Here is a 19,961-nt window from a genome sequence, read left to right on the forward strand (position 1 = left end):
TTCCCGACTTCTGAATGGTTCAGCTCCAACCATTGCAGCCATTTGGGGAGTGAACCAGCAAATAAAAAACCTCTCTGTCACTCTCTCTCTCTAACTCCGTCTGTCAAACAAATAAAAAATAAATCTTTAAAAAAATAAAATAAATGCTGGCAAGGATATGGAGGAAAATGCACCCTAGTCTACTGTTGGTGGGAATGTAAACTAGTACAGCCTGTGTAGAAGAGAGCAGGGAGATACCTCAGAAAAATGAAAATAGATTGACCATATGACCCAGCAATCCCTCTCCTGGGATTTTACCCAAAGGAAATTAAATCAGCACGTAAAAGAATTATCTTTATCATTGGAGACTAGCGAGAAATCACAGGATCTGACTATAAGATTTTAGAAACAAAGATAAGACAAGAATATTCTGTAAGCCCCTGGATCCTGCCATTCTTTGGAGTATCGGTCTGCTCCCCAGCCCCTGACCACAGCCCCATTTCAAATCTTCCCTCTCTTTTCCAATCCCTCCCTACTCCTGCCCCTTCACTTTTAGCAGATGGCTGCACATCCTATGTGTAACAGAGAGACAGAGAGACCAGGACACCAGGTAGGAACAACACCACCCTCAGGTGTCTTCCACACTTTCCAACACACCCACGTTTACACAGAAGAGTGGCCGAGGGAGGGCTCTCTTACTTTGCTGTTATGACTATACCACATCACTGTCCCAAGGTCAAGGAAGAAAAGGCCTGCAGTAATACACTAGGACATGACCAGGGGCTCAACCAATCTATTATAAATGAATTAGAAGGGTAGGGAAGGGCTGGCATCACAGTGCAGTGGGTTAAGTTGCTGCTTGGGATGCCAGCATCCCATATGGGTGCTGGTTTGGGTCCCAACCACTCCACTTCTGATCGAGCTCCCTGTTAATGTCCAGGAAAAAGCAGTGGAAAATGGCCCAAATGTATGGGCACCTGCCATCCACATGGGAAACCCAGATGAATCTCCTGGCCCTTGGCTTCAGCCTGACCTAGCCCTGGCTGCTGCCGCCTTCTGGGGAATAAACCAGCAGATGGAGGACCTCTCTCCACCTCTCTCTGTAAGTCTTTCAAATAGATAAATAAATCTTTCTAAGGTTAAAAAAAAAAAAAAAAAAAAAAAAAAAGGTGGGGAAATAAGCCAGACTGTCAGGTTAAAAGAAGATATGTAAATATTTAAGTAGACACAGTAAACATAGATGACTTTTTTACTTTATTTTTAGATTTTTAAAAATGTATTTATTGGGCTGGCACCGTGGCTCACTTGGCTAATCCTCTGCCTGTGGCGCCGGCACCCCGGGTTCTAGTCTTGGTCGGGGCGCCAGATTCTGTCCCGGTTGCTCCTCTTCCAGTCCAGCTCTTTGCTGTGGCCCTGGAAGGCAGTGGAGGATGGCCCAAGTGCTTGGGCCTGTACCCACATGGGAGCCCAGGAGAAGCACCTGGCTCCTGGCTTCGGATTGGCGCAACACGCTGGCCGTAGCGGCCATTTGGGGGGTGAACCAACGGAAGACCTTTCTCTCTGTCTAACTCTGCCTGTCAAAAAAAAAAAAAAGTATTTGAGAGGCCGACATTGTGGCACAGCGGGTTAAAGCCTCGGACAGCAGCTCCTGCAACCCATATGGACGCCGGTTCGAGACTCGGCTGCTCCACTTCCGATCCAGCTCTCTTCTATGGCTTGGGAAAGCAGTAGAAGATGGCCAGGTCCTTGCGCCCCTGTACCAGCGTCAGAGACCTGGAAGATGCTCCCTGGTTCCTGGCTTCAAATCAGCTCAGCTCTGGCCATTACAGTCATTTGGGGAGTGATTCAGCAGATGGATGACCTCTCTCTCTGGCTCTACTTCTCTCTGTAACTCTTTCAAATACATAAAATAAATCTTTTTAAAAAAATATTTATTTGAAGCAGAAGGTAAGGGGATGGACAAAGGGGAGAAGAGAGACAGGGACAAAGACAGAATATCCATCCAGCGGTTTATAAATGCCCAAAACGGCAGCTGGGAGCCAGGAACTCCACATGGTGGCAAGAACCCAGTCACTTGAGCCATCACTGCTGCTTTCCAGCATCTGAGTTAGCAGGAAGCTGGAGCCAGGAGCTGGAACTAAGTATCAAACCCCAGCACTCCAATATTGGATGTAGGCATTCAAACTGGTATGTTTACTGCTAGGCTAAACACCAGCCCCAGATAACTTTATTTTTAGTTGCAGAATAATCAATATATAGTAACTGCACATATTTAAACCATGTAAGTTTTAAGATATGTACAAGCCCATGACACTATCACCACATGCAAAAAAATGAATTTATAACCATCAAATGTTTCCTTCTGTCCTTTTATTATGTCTTCCTCCCATCACTCCCTACTGCAGGGACTGCATAAAATGAAAGCCTAGGGATAGGCATTTGGTCCAGCAGTTAAAATGCCCATGGCTCCTATCAATGTCTGCCTGGGTTCAAGACCTGTTTCCAGATCTTGACTTCAGCTTCCTGCTAATGCAGATGCTGGGAAGCAACAGTGGTGGCTCAAGTGTTCGGGTTGCTGCCAGGCACATGGGAGACCTGGAATGAGTTCCTGGCTTTGGCCTCAGCCCAGCTCTAGGGATACAAACCAGTGGATGGGAGTTGGAAGGAAAGAAGGAAAAAAGGGAGGAGAGAAGTGGGGAAGGGAGGGAAAGGGTGGGGAGGGGAAGGGAGGGGAGAACCCTAAGCTTGTCTGATTCCACATAGTCACTGAATTCATCCTTTCCTTCCTTTCACTGTGACTAGCTGAATTCAGATCCCTATTTGTTAGCTGCATAATATGGCAATAGGCCTGGTCTCCAGTCTCATCTTTCTCTACCTACAATCCCCTTAAGTCAGCCTCTTCATACAATTTCGCTGCTTACACTAAAGTCAAGTCAACAACACTAAACATGTCCAAAAGAGCTGTTCAGGATCAGATCTTGCCTGCTTGAGCCTTGTTTCTTATGTACCTGCTAGGTACAAAATGTGTGATGCCACCTAAAACCTTTCCAAAGCCTTTTCATAGCTGTTGTTTAGTTTGGAAGAAACTACCGCAGACCCTCTCCACTTCAGTAGATACCTATTCACCTGCTAGAATCTAGACAGTGTTCTTAGCCAGAGGTGATTCTGCCACTCAGGGGATATCTGACAATGTCTGCAGATTTTTTTTTATTATCATCAGTGGGTAAGGAGGAGATGCTTCTCCTGTCACAATGTAGGGAGACACCTGGATCCTGCCAAACAGCCTACAATGCACAGGATGGGGCAGGTGTCTGGTACAGTGGTTAATATACACTGCATACTGGAGTTCCTGGTTCAAGTCCCAGCCCTCTGCTTCTGATCCAGTTTTCTGCTAATGCATGCCCTAGAAAGCAGCAGGTGATGGCTCAGGTGCTTGGGTCCCTGTCCCCCTACATGGGACACCTGGATTGAAATCTGCACTCCTGGCTTTGTTCTGGCCCAGCCCTGGCTGTTCTGGGCTTTTGGAGAGTGAACTAGCAAACAGAAGATCTCCCTTTGTCCTCTGTTTTTCAAAGTAAAATGAAAATAAAGAAACAAAAATCTAAAATGTACAGGATAATCCTCATGACAAGGAACTTTCCAACCCAAAAAGTCAATAGGGCAGAGGTTGAGAGCCCTGATTTAAATTAAAACACAAGCATTGCATTTCATGCAAAAGCTTTCCTTGCTTTCTCTTCACAGCAAATCCCCGCTTCTTGCCACCCAGACATAAAGCATGCCTCCATTTCAGCAACTTCTTCACTGTGGAATAAGTTCAGATTCACTTGTCTCTTGGTCCCATTAAACTATCATTACTACAGGGGTGGTCTTACGGTCTAGCAGTTAAGAGGCCAGTTGAGATTTCTGCATCCCATGTACGAGTGCCTAAGTTCAGTATCCAGTTCTACCTCCTGATTCCAACTTCCTGCTAATGCAGACCATGGATGACAGCAGTGATCGGCTCAAGTCGTTGGGCCCCTGCCACCTACATACAAGAAAGCCATGGACTGAGTTCCTGGCTTCCAGATTTGGCCTGGCTCAGCCCTGGCCATTGAGGATATTTGGTGAGTAAACAAAAAAGTGGGAGATGTTTGTCTTCAAATTAAAATAAAAAAAGAATTGTATTTGCTTCAAAAGCAGAGACCATTGTTTATACCTAAATATTTCTGGTATGTAACAAAAAAGCTCAGTCACTGTTTTGTCATTGCATTTTAAATAATATATACATATTGAGACCTGTTCCCTGAAACTTGTCTCTGGTGCTCTTTGAGGGAGGAAGAACACTGTCGCCCTGCTCTCCAGGACAGTGTGGCTTTGCAGGACCAGCTGCGTAAGTTAAGTGGTCAAGGACACTGATGTGAACTGTGTGCTCTGGCTCTCAAATTGGAAATGGAAGTGTATGGACTACCCTGGAGAATCCATCCTGACCACCACGGGGCATGAGAGGGAGACAAAGAAGATGACAACAAAATACATGGGACAAAAAAAAAATATATATATATATATATATATATATATATGTTTAATAACAAATAGTAGAAGATAAAAAGAAACATTTTTTAGATCTGTCATAAAAATATTTCAACTATTACATAAAAGTTACAGTTTGCTATAAAAACAGTAGGCAATACAGATAAACAAGAGAAATACAAAACTAATTTTTGAAGATTGACAGAAGCACCCTCTAAAGAGAGAAGTAAATCCTGCAAAGTACACCGGAAAGCTCTAAAGGGCAGTGCCGGGCTTTGACCCTCCCAGTTCCACTGTGGACTCCACTTACTTGAGAACAGCTATCTCCTGAACGGTGATAGCCCTTTTATCCTTGGTTCCCATGTAGGAGAATATGTTCGGCTTGACTCTGGTGAGACAAAAACCATCTGAAATCACATATCTTAGGGAAATCCCATTTCTCATCATTTCAGTTTCAAAATAAACACACTGAAAATTGTAACAGAAGGAAATTAAACAGAAACTATTTAAATATTTATGTAGGAAAACATACATTAATATGAACACTAGGAAAGTATACGATGTCCAAACAATTCCTTTTAGCGCTGCTTGCCTTCCAGCACTTACAGCTAGCAGCAAATAACCGATGTGGCTGAGAAACAGCCAGCCAGTAGCAGAAAAGTAAACTAGGTCCCCTGTGTTGACCACAGGCAATTCATAATGTTACACGGAGCTGTGGCTGTGAAGACGCACTCTGCAAACATAAAACAGCTCTCTGAAAATTCTGTATTCTCAATTTTTTACAAGTTGATGATGTGAATTTTTCTTAAATACACATCTGTTTAAAAAAGACAAGCGTAACAGAGGGTTCTGAACAACTTCGGCATGAAGGCAAAGGCAAGCTTGTGAACTAGGAAGTAGTTCACCAAACTCCAGGTGAATTCCTTCACCAACGATCTAGTTCCATCAGCAACTGTCTGCTCCCTGGGACTCAGGTCCTCATGCCATACCATGGACTCTCTCCCAGGGAGCTACTTAACTGAGCACTGTGTTGTTAGGGGTGAAATTATGCCCTCCCCTCTTCATCTGTTCAATCTCTGACCCCCAGTACCTCAGGGTACGACCTATTTGAAAATAGGGGCTTTATAGACACTACCAAGTTAAAATGAGAGAACATAGGAAATTTGGAGGCACGGTGAGAAAAGTTGCCATCTGCAAGTCAGGAAAAGAGGCCTCAGGAAAGGACCAAATGTGCTGAGTCCCTGACCTTGGACTTGCCCCAGGCTGTGGCATTTTGTAATACAGCCTGAGTTAATACACTGTCACCATCACCATGTGTAAATTGAGTTAATTTAGATGAAAAATTTCCACAGCATCCAGATTTGCAATGGTGCCTAAAGCTGTTTCTGTTTAAACAGGCTGGTGCTGTGGAGTGGTAGCTAAGTTTCCACCTGCAGGGCCGCATCCCATATGGGCACTGGTTCGTGTCCCAGCTGCTCCACTTCCGATCCAGCTCTCTACATATGGCCTGGAAAAGCAGCGCAAAGTGGCCCAAGCAGTTGGGCCCTTTACCTGCAATGGGAGATCAGGAAGAAGCTCCTGGCTCCTGGCTTCAGATCGGCCCAGTTCTGGCCATTGCAGCCATTTGGGGAGTGAACCAGCAGATGGTAGACCTTTCTCTCTCTCTCTCCCTTTCTCTGTAGCTCTGCCTCTCATATAAATCCAATCTTGAAAACAAACAAACCCTGAGGCCGGCACCATGGCTTAACAGGCTAATCCCCCGCCTTGCGGTGCCGGCACACCGGGTTCTAGTCCCGGTTGGGGCGCCGGATTCTATCCCGGTTGCCCCTCTTCCAGGCCAGCTCTCTGCTGTGGCCAGGGAGTGCAGTGGAGGATGGCCCAAGTCCTTGGGCCCTGCACTCGCATGGGAGACCAGGAGAAGCACCTGGCTCCTGGCTTCGGATCAGCACAATGCGCTGGCCGCAGCGGCCATTGGAGGATGAACCAATGGCAAAAAGGAAGACCTTTCTCTCTGTCCACTCTGCCTGTCCAAAAAAAAAAAAAAAAAACAAAACACCTGAGCACCCAGCCCACCCTCAGAGACCACAGCTGCAGCTGGTACTGCACTCCCATGAGAAAATCTGCCTGGTTTCAGGTTTCCAGCTAGCAGGTCTCGACCAACTGGGGCTCCCAGTTTGCTAAAGCCAAGCTCTGCAACCATATCAAAGGGTAGGCTTTCAAGGGAGAAAGTGAATTTTTGTTTCTCTGGATAGACAGATAACTCTCACTACTGACTTCCAGGAGTTTCACCTTGAATTATTGCCAGTATGAATGGACAAAAGGATAGTAATAATTTACCTACTGCCTAAAGAAATGGTTATGCTAGCTCTCTGCTGATCTGTGCTCCTTTCTCCACTAGCAAGGAGAGAGGAAAACACAATCCTGTCACTTTGGTTTTATACAGGCACAAAAACAAGCTACTAACCTTAGATATTTGGACAATACGTTAATAGCATCCATGGTGTCTTTATTTTCCTTGTATAGCACAAAGTGGCAGTAACTTCCCCTGGATTTTGGCCAAGAATGCTTTCTTGGATCTTAAAAACAGAAAATTAAATGTTATATACACCACAATAAAAGGTATTCTTACAAAACCCTATAGGGTTCATTTTTGCTACAGAACCTTTGAGAAATCAGTTCTAGCCTGACAGGTTAAGAGTTTACAGAGGAATCCACAATATTAAGCATTCTGTGATTGGATGTGTCCACGCTGACAACCAAAGCTGACATGTAGGTGGTGTGACTGATGACTGGCACTAACCAGGGATCCCCTGACGGTTGGGGCCTGGCTTTCTGGAACACAGGCCGTCCACAGAAACAGCAATTAGGTCAGAACCCACAAGCCTGGCCTCCTACTCAGCTTTCACCCATCTTCAGGCTGGCGGCACCAGGGTAGAGGCATGAGACAAAGCCTGGGAGGAGTGGCCACAATGACACATTCAGAATTTCCAAAGGCCACTTCCATCACAAAAATTTAGCTACAAATGGCCTACAAACGTTGACCTGACAGAGGCAGAAGCCCGCATTCCAGCCTTGTCACTCCTGGGAAATAGAAAAGTTTAAATGCTGGCTTCAGAGCTAGTGCTACTTTGTTAACTCTTCAAAGCTGCAGAAAAATCAAGTTTAAAAACTATTCTCTTAATTGAATATTTCAATTATACTGTAACCTATAAACACATGTCTAAAACATATATATGAATTAGGTTTAAGCTGCTCAGAGTATTTTGAAAAATCAGTACTTTGGGGAAAATGACTCTGTGAGCGCAAGCGCACCTCACAGACACTTCAGAATAATATCTGTGAGTCTGTGTCAGAGCTGCTGCCATGAGCTGAAAACGCCTCTACCGCATCTGAGTTCTGGAACTCCATGAAAGAAAAACTGTGAAGAGATATTCCACTCAATTTCTAGAAAGAGTTCCCTTCTTTCAAAAATGTTCCTTTGTCTTTGTTCCTAAAATAATCCTGAATGAACTCATGAATCCTCCACCTTCTGAGGCTTAAGCTCCTGGGATCAGTTACTTGGCTACCTGTTTGATGGGTTAGTGATTTAAGCTACAGTGTTAACATCAAGACTTAACAAACCAGCTCAGGAAACCACCACAGCACCTGTACCTAGTGAGCCACTTTTCCTTCTTGATTTATACATGTGTCTTTTCTGTCATAGAAAGAAAGTATTACAAGTATTTCTTTTGGCACTGATCTGAATTTCTCATGCTCCCCTTAGAAAATGGTGAGTGGGAATATAATTTCTGGCTTTCCTTCCAGCTCACACCAGGTGGGCAAAGCTATGTATGTTGGTATTGTTGACAAAATCACTGGCATTTCATTTCATCTACACGAAACGCCAACCGCTCTTACCTGCTGCAGTTCTGACCTCTGTCCAAATGCACAGCATAAAGAGCACAAGAGAGCAATGTTTAATTTATAATAATATCCAAGTGCTTAGAGGTGAACATGCACATGACCGCATGGTAAGTTAACAGCGAGGACTTTCATAGCACCTGGTAGTTATGTGGTGGGTTAACAGCCAGACAATAATGATGGAATGTTGCGGAGGTAAACGGTGAACACAGAGAAAACTCACCTAGAGGTGCAGCCTCCTGTCTCAGTCCTTTAGCAATGGGCACTGTCAGTTCTTCCTGCAAACTGCACTGTCTGCACCCACGGGATGCAGCAAACGGTTCAGACTGGAGATCAAGTGCTTTCCCACCCAGGGATATTTAAAATATGGCAGCGCGTGCACCTAAATGCTATTTCTGATTCTCTTTCAGTAGTGAGGCTGCAAGTAATTACTGCTTTGCTGTGTGTTCTGTGTTTTATGGGTCTTCTACATTGGATTATACAGATTTTTTTTTAGATTTATTTATTTGAAAGGCTAAGTTACAGTGAGAGACAGAGACAGCGAGATCTTCCATCTGCTTGTTCACTCCCCAGATGACTGCAACAGCCAAGGCTCGGCCAGGCTGAAGCCAGGAGACAGAAGCTTCTTCCAAGTAGGTAGCAGGAGCATAAGCATCCATGTCACATCCTCTGCCGCCTTCACAGGCACACTAGCCAAGAACTGGATAGGAAGTGGGGCACCAGGAACACAAACCAGCCTCAGATGGGATAATGGTGTCACAGGCAGCAGCTTAGCCAGCTATGTCACAATGCTGGCCCATATATAGACTTTTTAATTTGAAAAATGTTGAATGATTATTATAGAAAACAATTCTCTAGTTTATGGAGCAAGAGCTCCAGGGTTGATTTAAGAAATTCATCAACTCATTGCAAAGTTCTGACCTTATTTTTATCATTATCTAAAGAAGACAACTGTACATAAGGTATCTGAGGTGATCGGGGAAAAACTGAACAAGCAGTTGGTACTAGATATTAAGGAATTAATGTTTTTCTTTTTGTTCAATGTGAAAATGGTTTGGGGTTTCACTTGTTATATTAAATACATTCAGAAACAGTTATGGGGGAAACCACATGCTACGGAGTTTGCTTTACACACTGCAACAAGAAGAAAGAGGGGCCAGTGCTGTGGCTCAGCAGGTTAACGCCCTTGGCCTGAAGCGCCGGCATCCCATATGGGCACCAGTTCAAGACCTGGCTGCCCCACTTTTGATCCAGCTCTTTGCTATAGCCTGGGAAAGCAGTGGAGGATGGCCCAAGTCCTTGGGCCCCTGCACCCATATGGGAGACCTGGAGGAAGCTCCTGGCTTCGGATCAGCCCAGCTCCGGCCTTTGCGGCCAACTGGGGAGTGAACCATCAGATGGAATACCTCTCTCTGTCTCTCTCTGCCTCTCCTCTCTCTGTGTAACTCTGACTTTCAAATAAATAAATAAATCTTAAAAAAAAAAAACACACACACAAGAAGAAAGAAAGAGGGAGGGACAGGTCAAAGAGCAGCAGCAGCAGCAGAACACTGATCCTAAAGAGGGCTGCTGGGCACACACAGGCTTCCCTGTGCTACTGCCCTATTATGTGCACATCTGAAAATGTCCACGATAAAAAGGTTAAGAAAACATTCCTGATAAATGTTGCACAGTGTGGCTACAGTTTTCCTTAACTACCCTTTCAGTGCCCTCATGAGTATAATGGCAAAGAACAAGAGAAGCCACAGACCTAAGAACTAGAGAAGCCAAGACGGCTGCCTGTGAGTTTTGGCTCACAAGCATGCACATCCTGTGAGCAAACCCAAGCACTGTGAATGCATACAATTGTCCCCTTCACAAGTGACAGATGCAAGCACTCTAAGCAAGTATATGCATCAGTTAATCAGGGATATTTTAAACAACAGAAAATCACTGAGCCTTGACTTAGTTTGGGCAATTTGCTTGGCTTTATAAACTCTAACCCTTACGAATAAGTAGCATATACTTAGCTTTACAATTTATGTGAATTTAAAGTGACTTTCAGGGGATTGGCGCTATGGCATAGCCTGCAATGCCGACATCCTATCTGTGTACTGGTTCGAGCCCTGGTTGCTCCACTTCTGGTCCTGTTCCCTGCTAATGTGCCTGGGAAGGCAGCGGAAGAAAGCCCAAGTGCTTGAGCCCCTGCACCCACATGAGGGACTCGGAGGGATCTCTTGGCTCCTGGCTTTAGGTTGGCCCAGCTCTGGCTGTTGTGGCCATTTGTGGAGTGAATGAGTGGATAGATCTCTCCCTCTCTCTCTCTGTAACTTTGCCTTTCAAATAAATTAAAAGATCGTAAAAAAAAATAATAATAAAATGACTTTCATTTTTGAGACACTATGCTTTGTGATGCAAATGCAAAGAATTCTGAAGCAGGGAAATCTGCTTCCTATTTCCTGATAGTTCCTGCCACCTTTGTAGGGTCTGACCTGGCAGCCCCAAGCTAAAGAATCAGATGGAAACCAGACAAAAGGGGACAACAGTCAGGAAGCTGCAGGTACTGGACACAGAGATTCCCATGAGTGAGGAAGGAAAAATGCATGTAGCTCACAAAGAACGATGAGATGGGGTAGCATGCCGAACATTCTATCCCCCTCACTTCAAGGCCACTCTCACCACTGTTTCCTGTACACAAACCTTTCGGCTTCCTTGGGAATCCTGCTCTGTTCACTGCTTTATTGCCCTCCTCTCTGGACTTGCACCCTCTCTCTTTGGGTCCTTCCCTTCAGTATGTAAATACGCTCACAGCTCTTCCAGCTTAAAAACCAAACCTATGTTTCCTCTCCTTAACCACATTCTCTTCCTTTCTCTTCTTTTTAGAGCTCACGTGGAACAGTCATCTGTACAGACTGACTCATCTCAGCCTACTGGCTAAACTGGTTCCCGCCTTCTCTTTCCCCTGAAAATGCTCTGGCAAAAAGATACCAGCGATTTCCACGTTGCTATGTGGATGAGTGCACTGCAAAGTTCTTATGTTGCTGGAGCTACGTGTAGATTTTCTCACTGCTGATTACTGGGATTCCCTGGTCCTGTGACTCCACAGTACTGTTCTCTCCCAGACAGCTCTTTGTACCTGTGTGGCTCTTCCTCCTGGGTCTGCATGAATCCTTAGATCCAGGACTTCCTCCTGGGAGCCATTCATTTCAGAAAGTACAGAGAATCTACCCACTATACATGGCAAAACTTTTTTTTTTTTTTTTTACTTAGAGTACTTTTAAAAATAAGCTCTTTGGAATAAACACTACCTACTTCAGAACACACATTAATTTACTTGATTATGGAATGCTATCATACTTATATGGTATTTTCAGGAAAATATCATACATACACATTGGGAGGTAAAGCACTGTGTCCTTTCAGACTGGCTTCACACTCACACAAAATAATGTCAAAGTTTAAGTGGTTGGCAATTCCTGATGCCTGGAGTCATAATTTAGAATCTTCCACCTCTATGTTTTCTGATACATGGCTCTATTTAGGTTAAGAATATTGCTAATCTGCTAGATAATACAGAACACATCAACAACATGTGTCAGGAGCTGAGAGTAAGGAAGCTTAAGCTCTGCAACAAAGCTTTAAAAGCTAATTCACCCCAAACACCAGGCAAGGCGGCCCAGGAGGACAAGCTGGCACTGCTACCGGTATCCATTTATATGGCCAGAAACAGTAGCCTCAGATACCAGCTCCCCTTCCCCAAACACAGGCTCCCGAGTGCCCAGGAGCAGACAATAGACAGCAGCTCAGATGCAGAGATTGCCCCACCTTTCCCAAAAGGCCACAAAACCTTGAGCCCAAGAGGGTTAGGTCTCTAGGTAAAGGTTGCTCCAATCTGACCAGCCCCCATGCTTCTTTTAAAGGGAGAAATTCCTGTTTTATTGCAGATCTTCAAAGGGAGGTGAAGACTGGGTCACATGGCCCACAGCTCAGCATCTTACCTGGAAAATCTCAAGGAAATTTTCGGTCCAAAAAGTGAAAGAGAGATGTGGGCCTGGCCACTCAATGAAGGGCAAGGTGGGACAGGCTGTCATGACAACGTTGGCCTGCAAACAGCTCCCTCCCCTCAAACCCAGCAGCCCCCAAGAAATCACAACCTAAGAAGCATTCCTTCACGAAAGCCAGGGCTTGCCTTTTCCAGTCTGCTTCCTCCTAACCACACCAAGTACTAGACCAGTGATCCCTTAGGGCTGCTGGTACCACGCTGCTGACCAACATGGGCTGCCTCTGCCAGGTACATCTCCCTAGTGGCCCTCCTATGGAGAAGACGAAGGCCAAATGCCCTAGAGTTGAAGGCCTCACATGTGGGAAGCCACTTTCTCTCCTCAGCCTGGAACTGGCTCTTAACCACCCTTGGGAGAATGGTGGCAACAACCAAACAAGTCACTTTCCACTGGGCTGGCTTCTCGAAAGCCACCTGTGCTGGAGAAAGGCAGCTAGGATGGTATTTGATATCGTGACCCAGACGCTGAAGAACACACAGCAACCAGGTGCTGGTGTGGTCTGTGGACTGAAGAGTGAGCAACTCATGCTCGAAACAGTTCCAGAACACACCATTGCACCTCTCCTTTTCAGGGTCCACTGTGAGGTGGCCTGTGACCTCTGCCTTCTCCTCCCCAACTCTGCAGACTTGCTGACTTGACTAGGTCATTTTCTGAAGCACACTAAACCAACTTCTGCATACTTTTTTACTAGGCCCTCTCATTTTACTAGAACCATGTCCTATACACAAAGCCTCCTGCATTCACACTGTTATCTTTTAAATTAACCTAAGGGAATACCAAGAAAGCCTTAATGACCTGAACAGTCTTTTATTCACTAACAGGGCTGATCACTTGCAGGAGAGGAGGGTAAGGAAATCACTTTTTCCTCTTGTCAATGTCCTTAAAATTTTATCTGCTGATTTGATAGGTAAGAGAAGAAAAGTTACCTAAATTTTCTTGAAGATTATATGCAACAGAAATTTTCATGCTACAGGGAACACTTGAGAACATACCTATCAAAGTCTTCACTGACAGCACGCCCACTTCAAAAAAATGACGCACAATGAACAGTAGCTTCTGTGGAAGGGGTGTCTTTCTATACACCCCAGGAGTTGTATACATGAGCCAAGGGGGTACCCACAGTTCAGAAGCTGCTGTCCATAGGAGACCTTGCAGGAAATGTGCCACTTGAATAGGAAACAAATATTCTCTGTTCAACTCCATTATGAACATGGATTGGGCAATAATCCTTCCATTTTCTTCTTGAACTGCCACAGCCTGTTCTGCTTGTCAGAAACATACCAAGTTCCCAAGACACTCTCAGGCACCACTTTAACTTCAGGAAATCCTAACTCACATAAAAGACCAAATGCCCCCTATCAGACAGACTACAGAATTGTCTGGCACACAAAATGACAGTATCCACCCTCTCTGAAGGACTGATGTGATCAGCATCCTTCCCTGAGCAATAGCAATGCAGGCCTTGAACGTGAACAGGCAAGACAGATGAGAACTGCCAGGCAGGTGAAAGCAGGCCACACACTTACTTGCCAAGGCCTTTTTCCCGGCTGCGTGGTAGGCCACAATGTACTTCTTCCCCTCTCTGTCCTCTGTTTTGGTCTCTAATCCTGGAAACAGAGATTTGATAGCTTGGTGGATGACAGTTCTTTTTTCTTTGGTGTCCTCAACAACCTATTTTAAAAAAAAAGATAGCAACACCACAAATTTAACAAACAATAGCTGCGGAACAATACAGTGAACCAGTAAAAATACTGCTCATCTTACTGACCAGGCAAATGAGTATCTGGGTATGATTTCAGCAATATCCTGGAGCTTCCCAGTACTGCAAGCCCAAGAGCCTATCCACCTACCAGGCACTCACTCTGGATCATGAGGTGACCAAGGCTGAGAGAAACTGAGGAGTTCACTGTCTGCCTCCAAACATCACCTAGCTTCACCCACTCTCACTATCCCCACCAAAACTTCCCCAAAGTATATGACACTACAATTTTAGGTTTTTTCAATTACTAAATTTATCCACAGACAAAATCTTCATAGAAAATTCTGGGGACAGGGGGAGCATTTGGTGCAGTGGTTAAGATGTCAATTGGGTCGGCGCCATGACTCAATAGGCTAATCCTCCGCCTGCGGCGCTGGCACCCCGGGTTCTAGTCCCGGTTGGGGCACCGGATTCTGTCCCAGTTGCCCCTCTTCCAGGCCAGCTCTCTGCTGTGGCTGGGAAGGCAGTGGAGGATGGCCCAGGTGCTTGGGCCCTGCACCCCATGGGAGACCAGGAGAAGCACCTGGCTCCTGGCTCCGGATCAGCGCGGTGTGCCGGCTGCAGCGCACCGGCCGCGGCGGCCACTGGAGGGTGAACCAACAGCAAAGGAAGACCTTTCTCTCTGTCTCTCTCTTTCACTGTCCACTCTGCCTGTCCAAAAAAAAAAAAAAAAAAAAAAAAAATGTCACTTGGGACACCTGAATCCATTATTACAGTGTTTGGATTTGAGTCCCAGCTCTGCTCCCAATTCTAGCTTCCTAATGCACACCCTAAGAGGCAGCAGTAACTTGGGTCTCTGCACCCCACGTGGGAGACCCAGGTTCAGTTCCAGACTTCTGGCTTCAGCCTGGCTACCCTAACTGGTGTGGGCATTTGGGGGGTGAACCTGAGGGTGAAAGGTATCTCCCTTTCAAAAATAGTAATTTTAAAAACATACAATAAAAAAATAAACTTCTGATTTAAGAAAAGAAAATCCCTAGGCTTTGAGAACAATTCAGAATTGTCTGATTCCCCTTGCTGGTGCAATGCAATGGGGTATGTGCACATACTATAACAAGCCTGATCTTAAAAACCATGGTTATGGCATCTATGAAAAGTTTTTTAACTCTTCGGTGTACATAAACCACAGGCAGGTTTACATAGTTTTTATGGCGAGTTTTCCTTTATTGTGAACAATGTTGTAGAATCTCATTATACATTTATTTCATATAAAATAAATTTCAGTATGAGGTAGTTGTGGGTTGGACTGAGCGCAGAATTTCCTTTTAATTTGTATACCATAATGATCTAAGACAAAGGTAATAAATGCTTCTCTTTTTTATGTTTCTTTACTTGAAACGCAGCATGTAAGAAAGAGAAGAGCGAAAAAGAGCAGTACAAAATCAGAGTTAGAAAGACCTCCCATCCGCTGATTCACTCCCCAAATGCCTGCAACACCTGGGGCTGGGCCTGGCCAGGAGCTCCATCCAGGTCTCTCATGAGTGGAAAGGACTCCAGGACTTCGGCCATTATGCGCTGCCTCCCAGGGAGTACATCAGCAGCAACCTGGCTGGGGAACAGAGTGGAACCAAACACTCTGATGTATCTTGTGTGAACTCAGCAGCGACTCACCCCACTGTGCTCAAATGCCCTCCTCCTCTTCTTCTTCTTTTTTTTTTTTTTTTTTTGTTCCTAATACTGTTTTAAAAATGTAAGGACTAGCACTATGGTGCAGAAAGTTAAGTGGAAAGCTCTGAGGCTGACATCCCATGAGTGCCAGTTTGAGTCCTGGCTGTTCCACTTCTGATCCAGCTCCCTGTGAATGTGCCTGAGAAAGCAGCTGATAATGGCTCCAAGTGCTTGATTTCCTGTCCCCCAAAGTGGGAGACCTGGACCAAGTTCTAGGCTCCTGACTTTGGTCTGGCTCAGCCATTTGTAGAACCAGCAAGGCAACAGACAGCTCTTTCACTCTCTTTCTGTCCCTCTCTGTCACAGTACCTTCAAATAAATTTTAAAAAGTTAACAAGTAAATAAATAAAGCATACAAATTTATTTATTTGAGAGACACATAGAATTCCCATCCACTGATTCACTCCCCAAATGCCCACAAAGGTGCTGGGCAAAACCAGGAGCCAAGAACTCAATGTAGGTCTGCCACATGGATAGCTGGAAACCAAGCACTTAAGCCTTCACTACTGCCCCCTGAGGGCTACACATCTGATCAACAGGCAGCAGCAGGCACTATGTAACTGTCACTCCTGAGTTCTCTGTCATTCCTGAGTTCTACACAACAGATTTTGTCATTGATTTGTGGTCACTGAAAAAAATTTTAAAACATGACCTTTTTTCCCTATTGTTATCTGGATACTGGTTATCTTCCCAGATAAAAACATTCCTTGGGGCCAGTGCTGTGGCCTAGCGGGTAAAGGCGATGCCTGCAGTGCCAGCATCCCATATGGAAGTCCCAGATGCTCCACTTACAATCCAGCTCTTTGCTATGGCCTGGGAAAGCAGTAGATGATGGCCCAAGTCCTTGGGCCCCTGCACCCGTGTGGGAGACCCAGAAGCAGCTCCTGGCTCCCTGCTTTGGATCGGCACAGCTCTGGCCATTTAGGCCATTTAGGGAGTGAACCAGTCAGTGGATGGAAGATCTCTCTCTTTCTGCCTCTCTGTAACTCTACCTTTCAAATAAATAAAATAAATCTTTAAAACAAAAAAAAATTTCTTAATGTACTGCTCTTCTAAACCAAATGGGGCAAGGTCACCCTTGTTAACCTTTGGTTAACCATTACAATTTCTTTAATAGACTTCATGGCATTCACTCAAAAAGAGGCAGCCAAACCCCCAAATCCCTAAAATCCTCCTGCCCCCCACCTACTTCCTCTACCAAAAAACCTCCTCTTTTGCTCTAAGTACCTCGATGGCAACACTGGCTTCCTTATTTTTAAAAAGCTGGAGTTCTTCTAATCGCTGCTTATCTTCAGCTGTCAGAACTGTACATACATCTTCTGAAGGATCCTTTAAAACAAAGAGAACACACAATGAGTCACACACAGAACTCACAGCTACTCAAGCTCTGCATTGCCACGATCTCTATGAGGCGTGATTTTTTTTAATAGAAGATGACTGAGAGCACTGCTACCTCCTCATCCACAGGGACCGATAAATCATCCAAATGGCTGACCCGCCCGTCTTTTCCTATTTCATGAACAACAAAGTCGGAGTACCTGGTTGAAAGAAAATAGGAATTTTCAGAGAAAATTTTATTTTCTATTAATTTTAATATTTTCTATTAAAGGATAAAGTTTACCAATAATAAAACCCAATTACTGTGTAAAACAAGGGATTTTTTTTTTAATCTTCAGCATAAATTCATATGAAGGTATGTTTTCTGGCATCTTAATGAATGCTAAGCCATACCCTGGCTCATGTTTCATACCAGAATTTTTTTCCAGAAAAATGCATTAATAAATAAAAGTTTCTGTAACCCTCTGATCATACAGATAGCCCATACTAAATTAAACCATAACAGATTAACTGGTTAATTGGATCAGAACACAAAAGTCATGAGGTATTCTGAAATCCTCTCAACAACCCCAGTGTGATGCTCAAGCCATTTCTCAGATGAGGAAACTCAGGTTCAGGGGAGGAAAGTACTAAGTGGCTGAAACGGACTCACACCCAGACCCTCTGGCTTCAAAGACCACTTTGCTTCTACTGTACATGTGACACGTTTGGATGAAAGCACTCAAGGTTATCAGAGAAATTCAGGAGAAAACTGGAAACCTTCTCAAAGAATTTATCTTCATAAAATGAAAAACACCCAACCACTCAGTGACAATGCAGGCCACCAGGAAATTATTTTTACTTACTCCAACAACTTTGGGGAGGATCTTCCCTTGATCAACTTATAGGGGCAGGTGCTGGTGCACAGCAGGTTAAGTCACTGCTTGGTAAGCCAGCATCCCAACTGGAGTGCTGGGACTGAGTCCCACCTCCACTTCTGATCCAGCTTCCTGCTAATGCACCTGCTGGAAAGCAATGTTGATGGCTCAAGTACCTGGGAGACCCATGTGGAGCTCCCAGCTCCCAGCTTTGTTCTGGCCCAGCGACAGCTATTGTGGGCGGTTAGAGTGAATCAGCAAAGAGAAAGTCTCTCTCTGTGTCTGTCTCTCTGTCTCTCCCTCCCTACCTCCCTCTCTCTTTTTTTTTTTTTTTAAAGATTTATGTATTTACTTATTTGAAATAGTTACACAGAGAGAGAAGGAAAGGCAGAGAGAGAGAGAGAGGTCTTCCATACACTGGTTCACTCCCCAGTTGGCCGCAACGGCCAGAGCTGCGCTGATCCGAAGCCAGGAGCCAGAAGTTTCTTCCAGGTCTCCCATGTGGGTGCAGGGGCCCAAGGACTTGCGCCATGTTCTACTGCTTCCCCAGGCCATAGCAGAGAACTGGATTGAAGTGGAGCAGCCAGGATACAAACCAGTGCCCATATGGGATGCCAGCACTGCAGGCGGTAGATTTACTCGCTACACCACAGTGCCAGCCCCTCTTTCTCTTTCAAATAGACAAAAAGAGAAACCAACCAGTACAACTGAAACAACTACACATAAATTATACATACCTTTCTTTTAAGATTCCTGAGAATCCTTGATGAGAACTTACAAACTTGGTAATGCCTACATCAAGCTCAGTGAGTCCATGTTTCATCATGTCTGCAAAACTTTCTGCTTCCTCCTCCTCCTCCTCCTCTTCCTCTGAAAGGCCATCTTCTTCCTCTGCTTCTTCTTCTTCCAACTGAGTGTCAGAATTCTTGTTCCCTGTCCCAGTACTGACAGCCTCCGGGGGCCCAGGCGTGTTTCCACTGCCGGGTAGACCCTCACTCTCTGGCCCATCTGCACCTGCAGGCAGGCAGCACTCTGAGATTTTCTGTTTTTTGGCCTCCTCAGCTGGGGTCACATTATCCTCAACAACCACGCACCCACGTTTCAGGGACACTCCACTCATTTCTGTCATCTCCATCTTTAAAGCTCCAAGAAAACATTTAAGAGAACCTTTTAGGAAGAGAGGAGAGTACAAAGTAACAATCACTGAAAAAGCATAGAGAAGCACAGTTAATTCTGTTGATAGGATGCTAAAATTCATTTACATAATTCTTCCTGACAATGGCATATACTTCTAGGAGAGGGTCTGGAGCCAGCAGGAGACTTGCCGCATTCACTGAATACCAATTGTAGCAGCTGGATTTTGTTTCATGCCTATGTAATTATCTCCTCAAAAACTGATGAAATAAAATAGTGTGTAAGCACATTCACTGATGCACACTCAAGGGCCAGCATTGTGGTGCAGAATGGGCTAAGCCTCCTCGTGTGATGTCGGCATTCTAAATCACATTTGAGAGCACAGGTTCAAGTCCTATTAACTCCACTTCTGATCCAGCTCCCTGCCAATACACCTGGAAAGCAGTGGAAGATGGCATAAGTGCTTGGGTCCCTGCAACCCATGTGGTAGACATGAATGGAGTTTTTGGCTCCTGGTTTCAGCCTGGCCCAGGCCTCAATGTTTCCGCCATTGGTGAGTGAACCAGTGGATGGAAGATCACTCCCTCTGTAACTCTGCGTTTCACATAAATAAATCTTTAAAAAATAATAATAATAAGCACGGGGGCCGGTGACACGGCTCACTTGGCTAATCCTCCAGCTGTGGCGCCGGCTCCCCGGGTTCTAGTCCCGGTTGGGGCGCCGGGTTCTAGTCCCAGTTGCTCCTCTTCCAGTCTAGCTCTCTGCTGTGGCTCAGGA

At 45.1% G+C, this 19,961-nt stretch overlaps 1 protein-coding gene across 2 annotated transcripts in view; it reads right to left on the reverse strand.

Moving 5' to 3' along the window:
• Positions 1-19,961, reverse strand: part of PUS7 (pseudouridine synthase 7) — a 52,100-nt gene that overhangs the window by 24,822 nt on the left and 7,317 nt on the right. The window contains exons 2-7 of one of the 2 annotated variants that reach the window (XM_062215180.1): positions 18,788-19,217; positions 17,309-17,393; positions 17,083-17,184; positions 13,955-14,099; positions 6,953-7,064; positions 4,799-4,876 (exon numbers count right to left, since the gene is read on the reverse strand). In XM_062215180.1, the coding sequence (XP_062071164.1) occupies positions 4,799-4,876; positions 6,953-7,064; positions 13,955-14,099; positions 17,083-17,184; positions 17,309-17,393; positions 18,788-19,185 (920 nt within the window). In that variant the 5' untranslated portion in view covers positions 19,186-19,217. Of the gene's footprint in view, positions 1-4,798; positions 4,877-6,952; positions 7,065-13,954; positions 14,100-17,082; positions 17,185-17,305; positions 17,394-18,787; positions 19,218-19,961 lie in introns of both variants that reach the window. The other variant, XM_062215129.1, reaches the window with a different exon arrangement.

Source organism: Lepus europaeus, chromosome 1 (assembly GCF_033115175.1).
Source record: "Lepus europaeus isolate LE1 chromosome 1, mLepTim1.pri, whole genome shotgun sequence".
Classification (NCBI taxonomy): domain Eukaryota; kingdom Metazoa; phylum Chordata; class Mammalia; order Lagomorpha; family Leporidae; genus Lepus; species Lepus europaeus.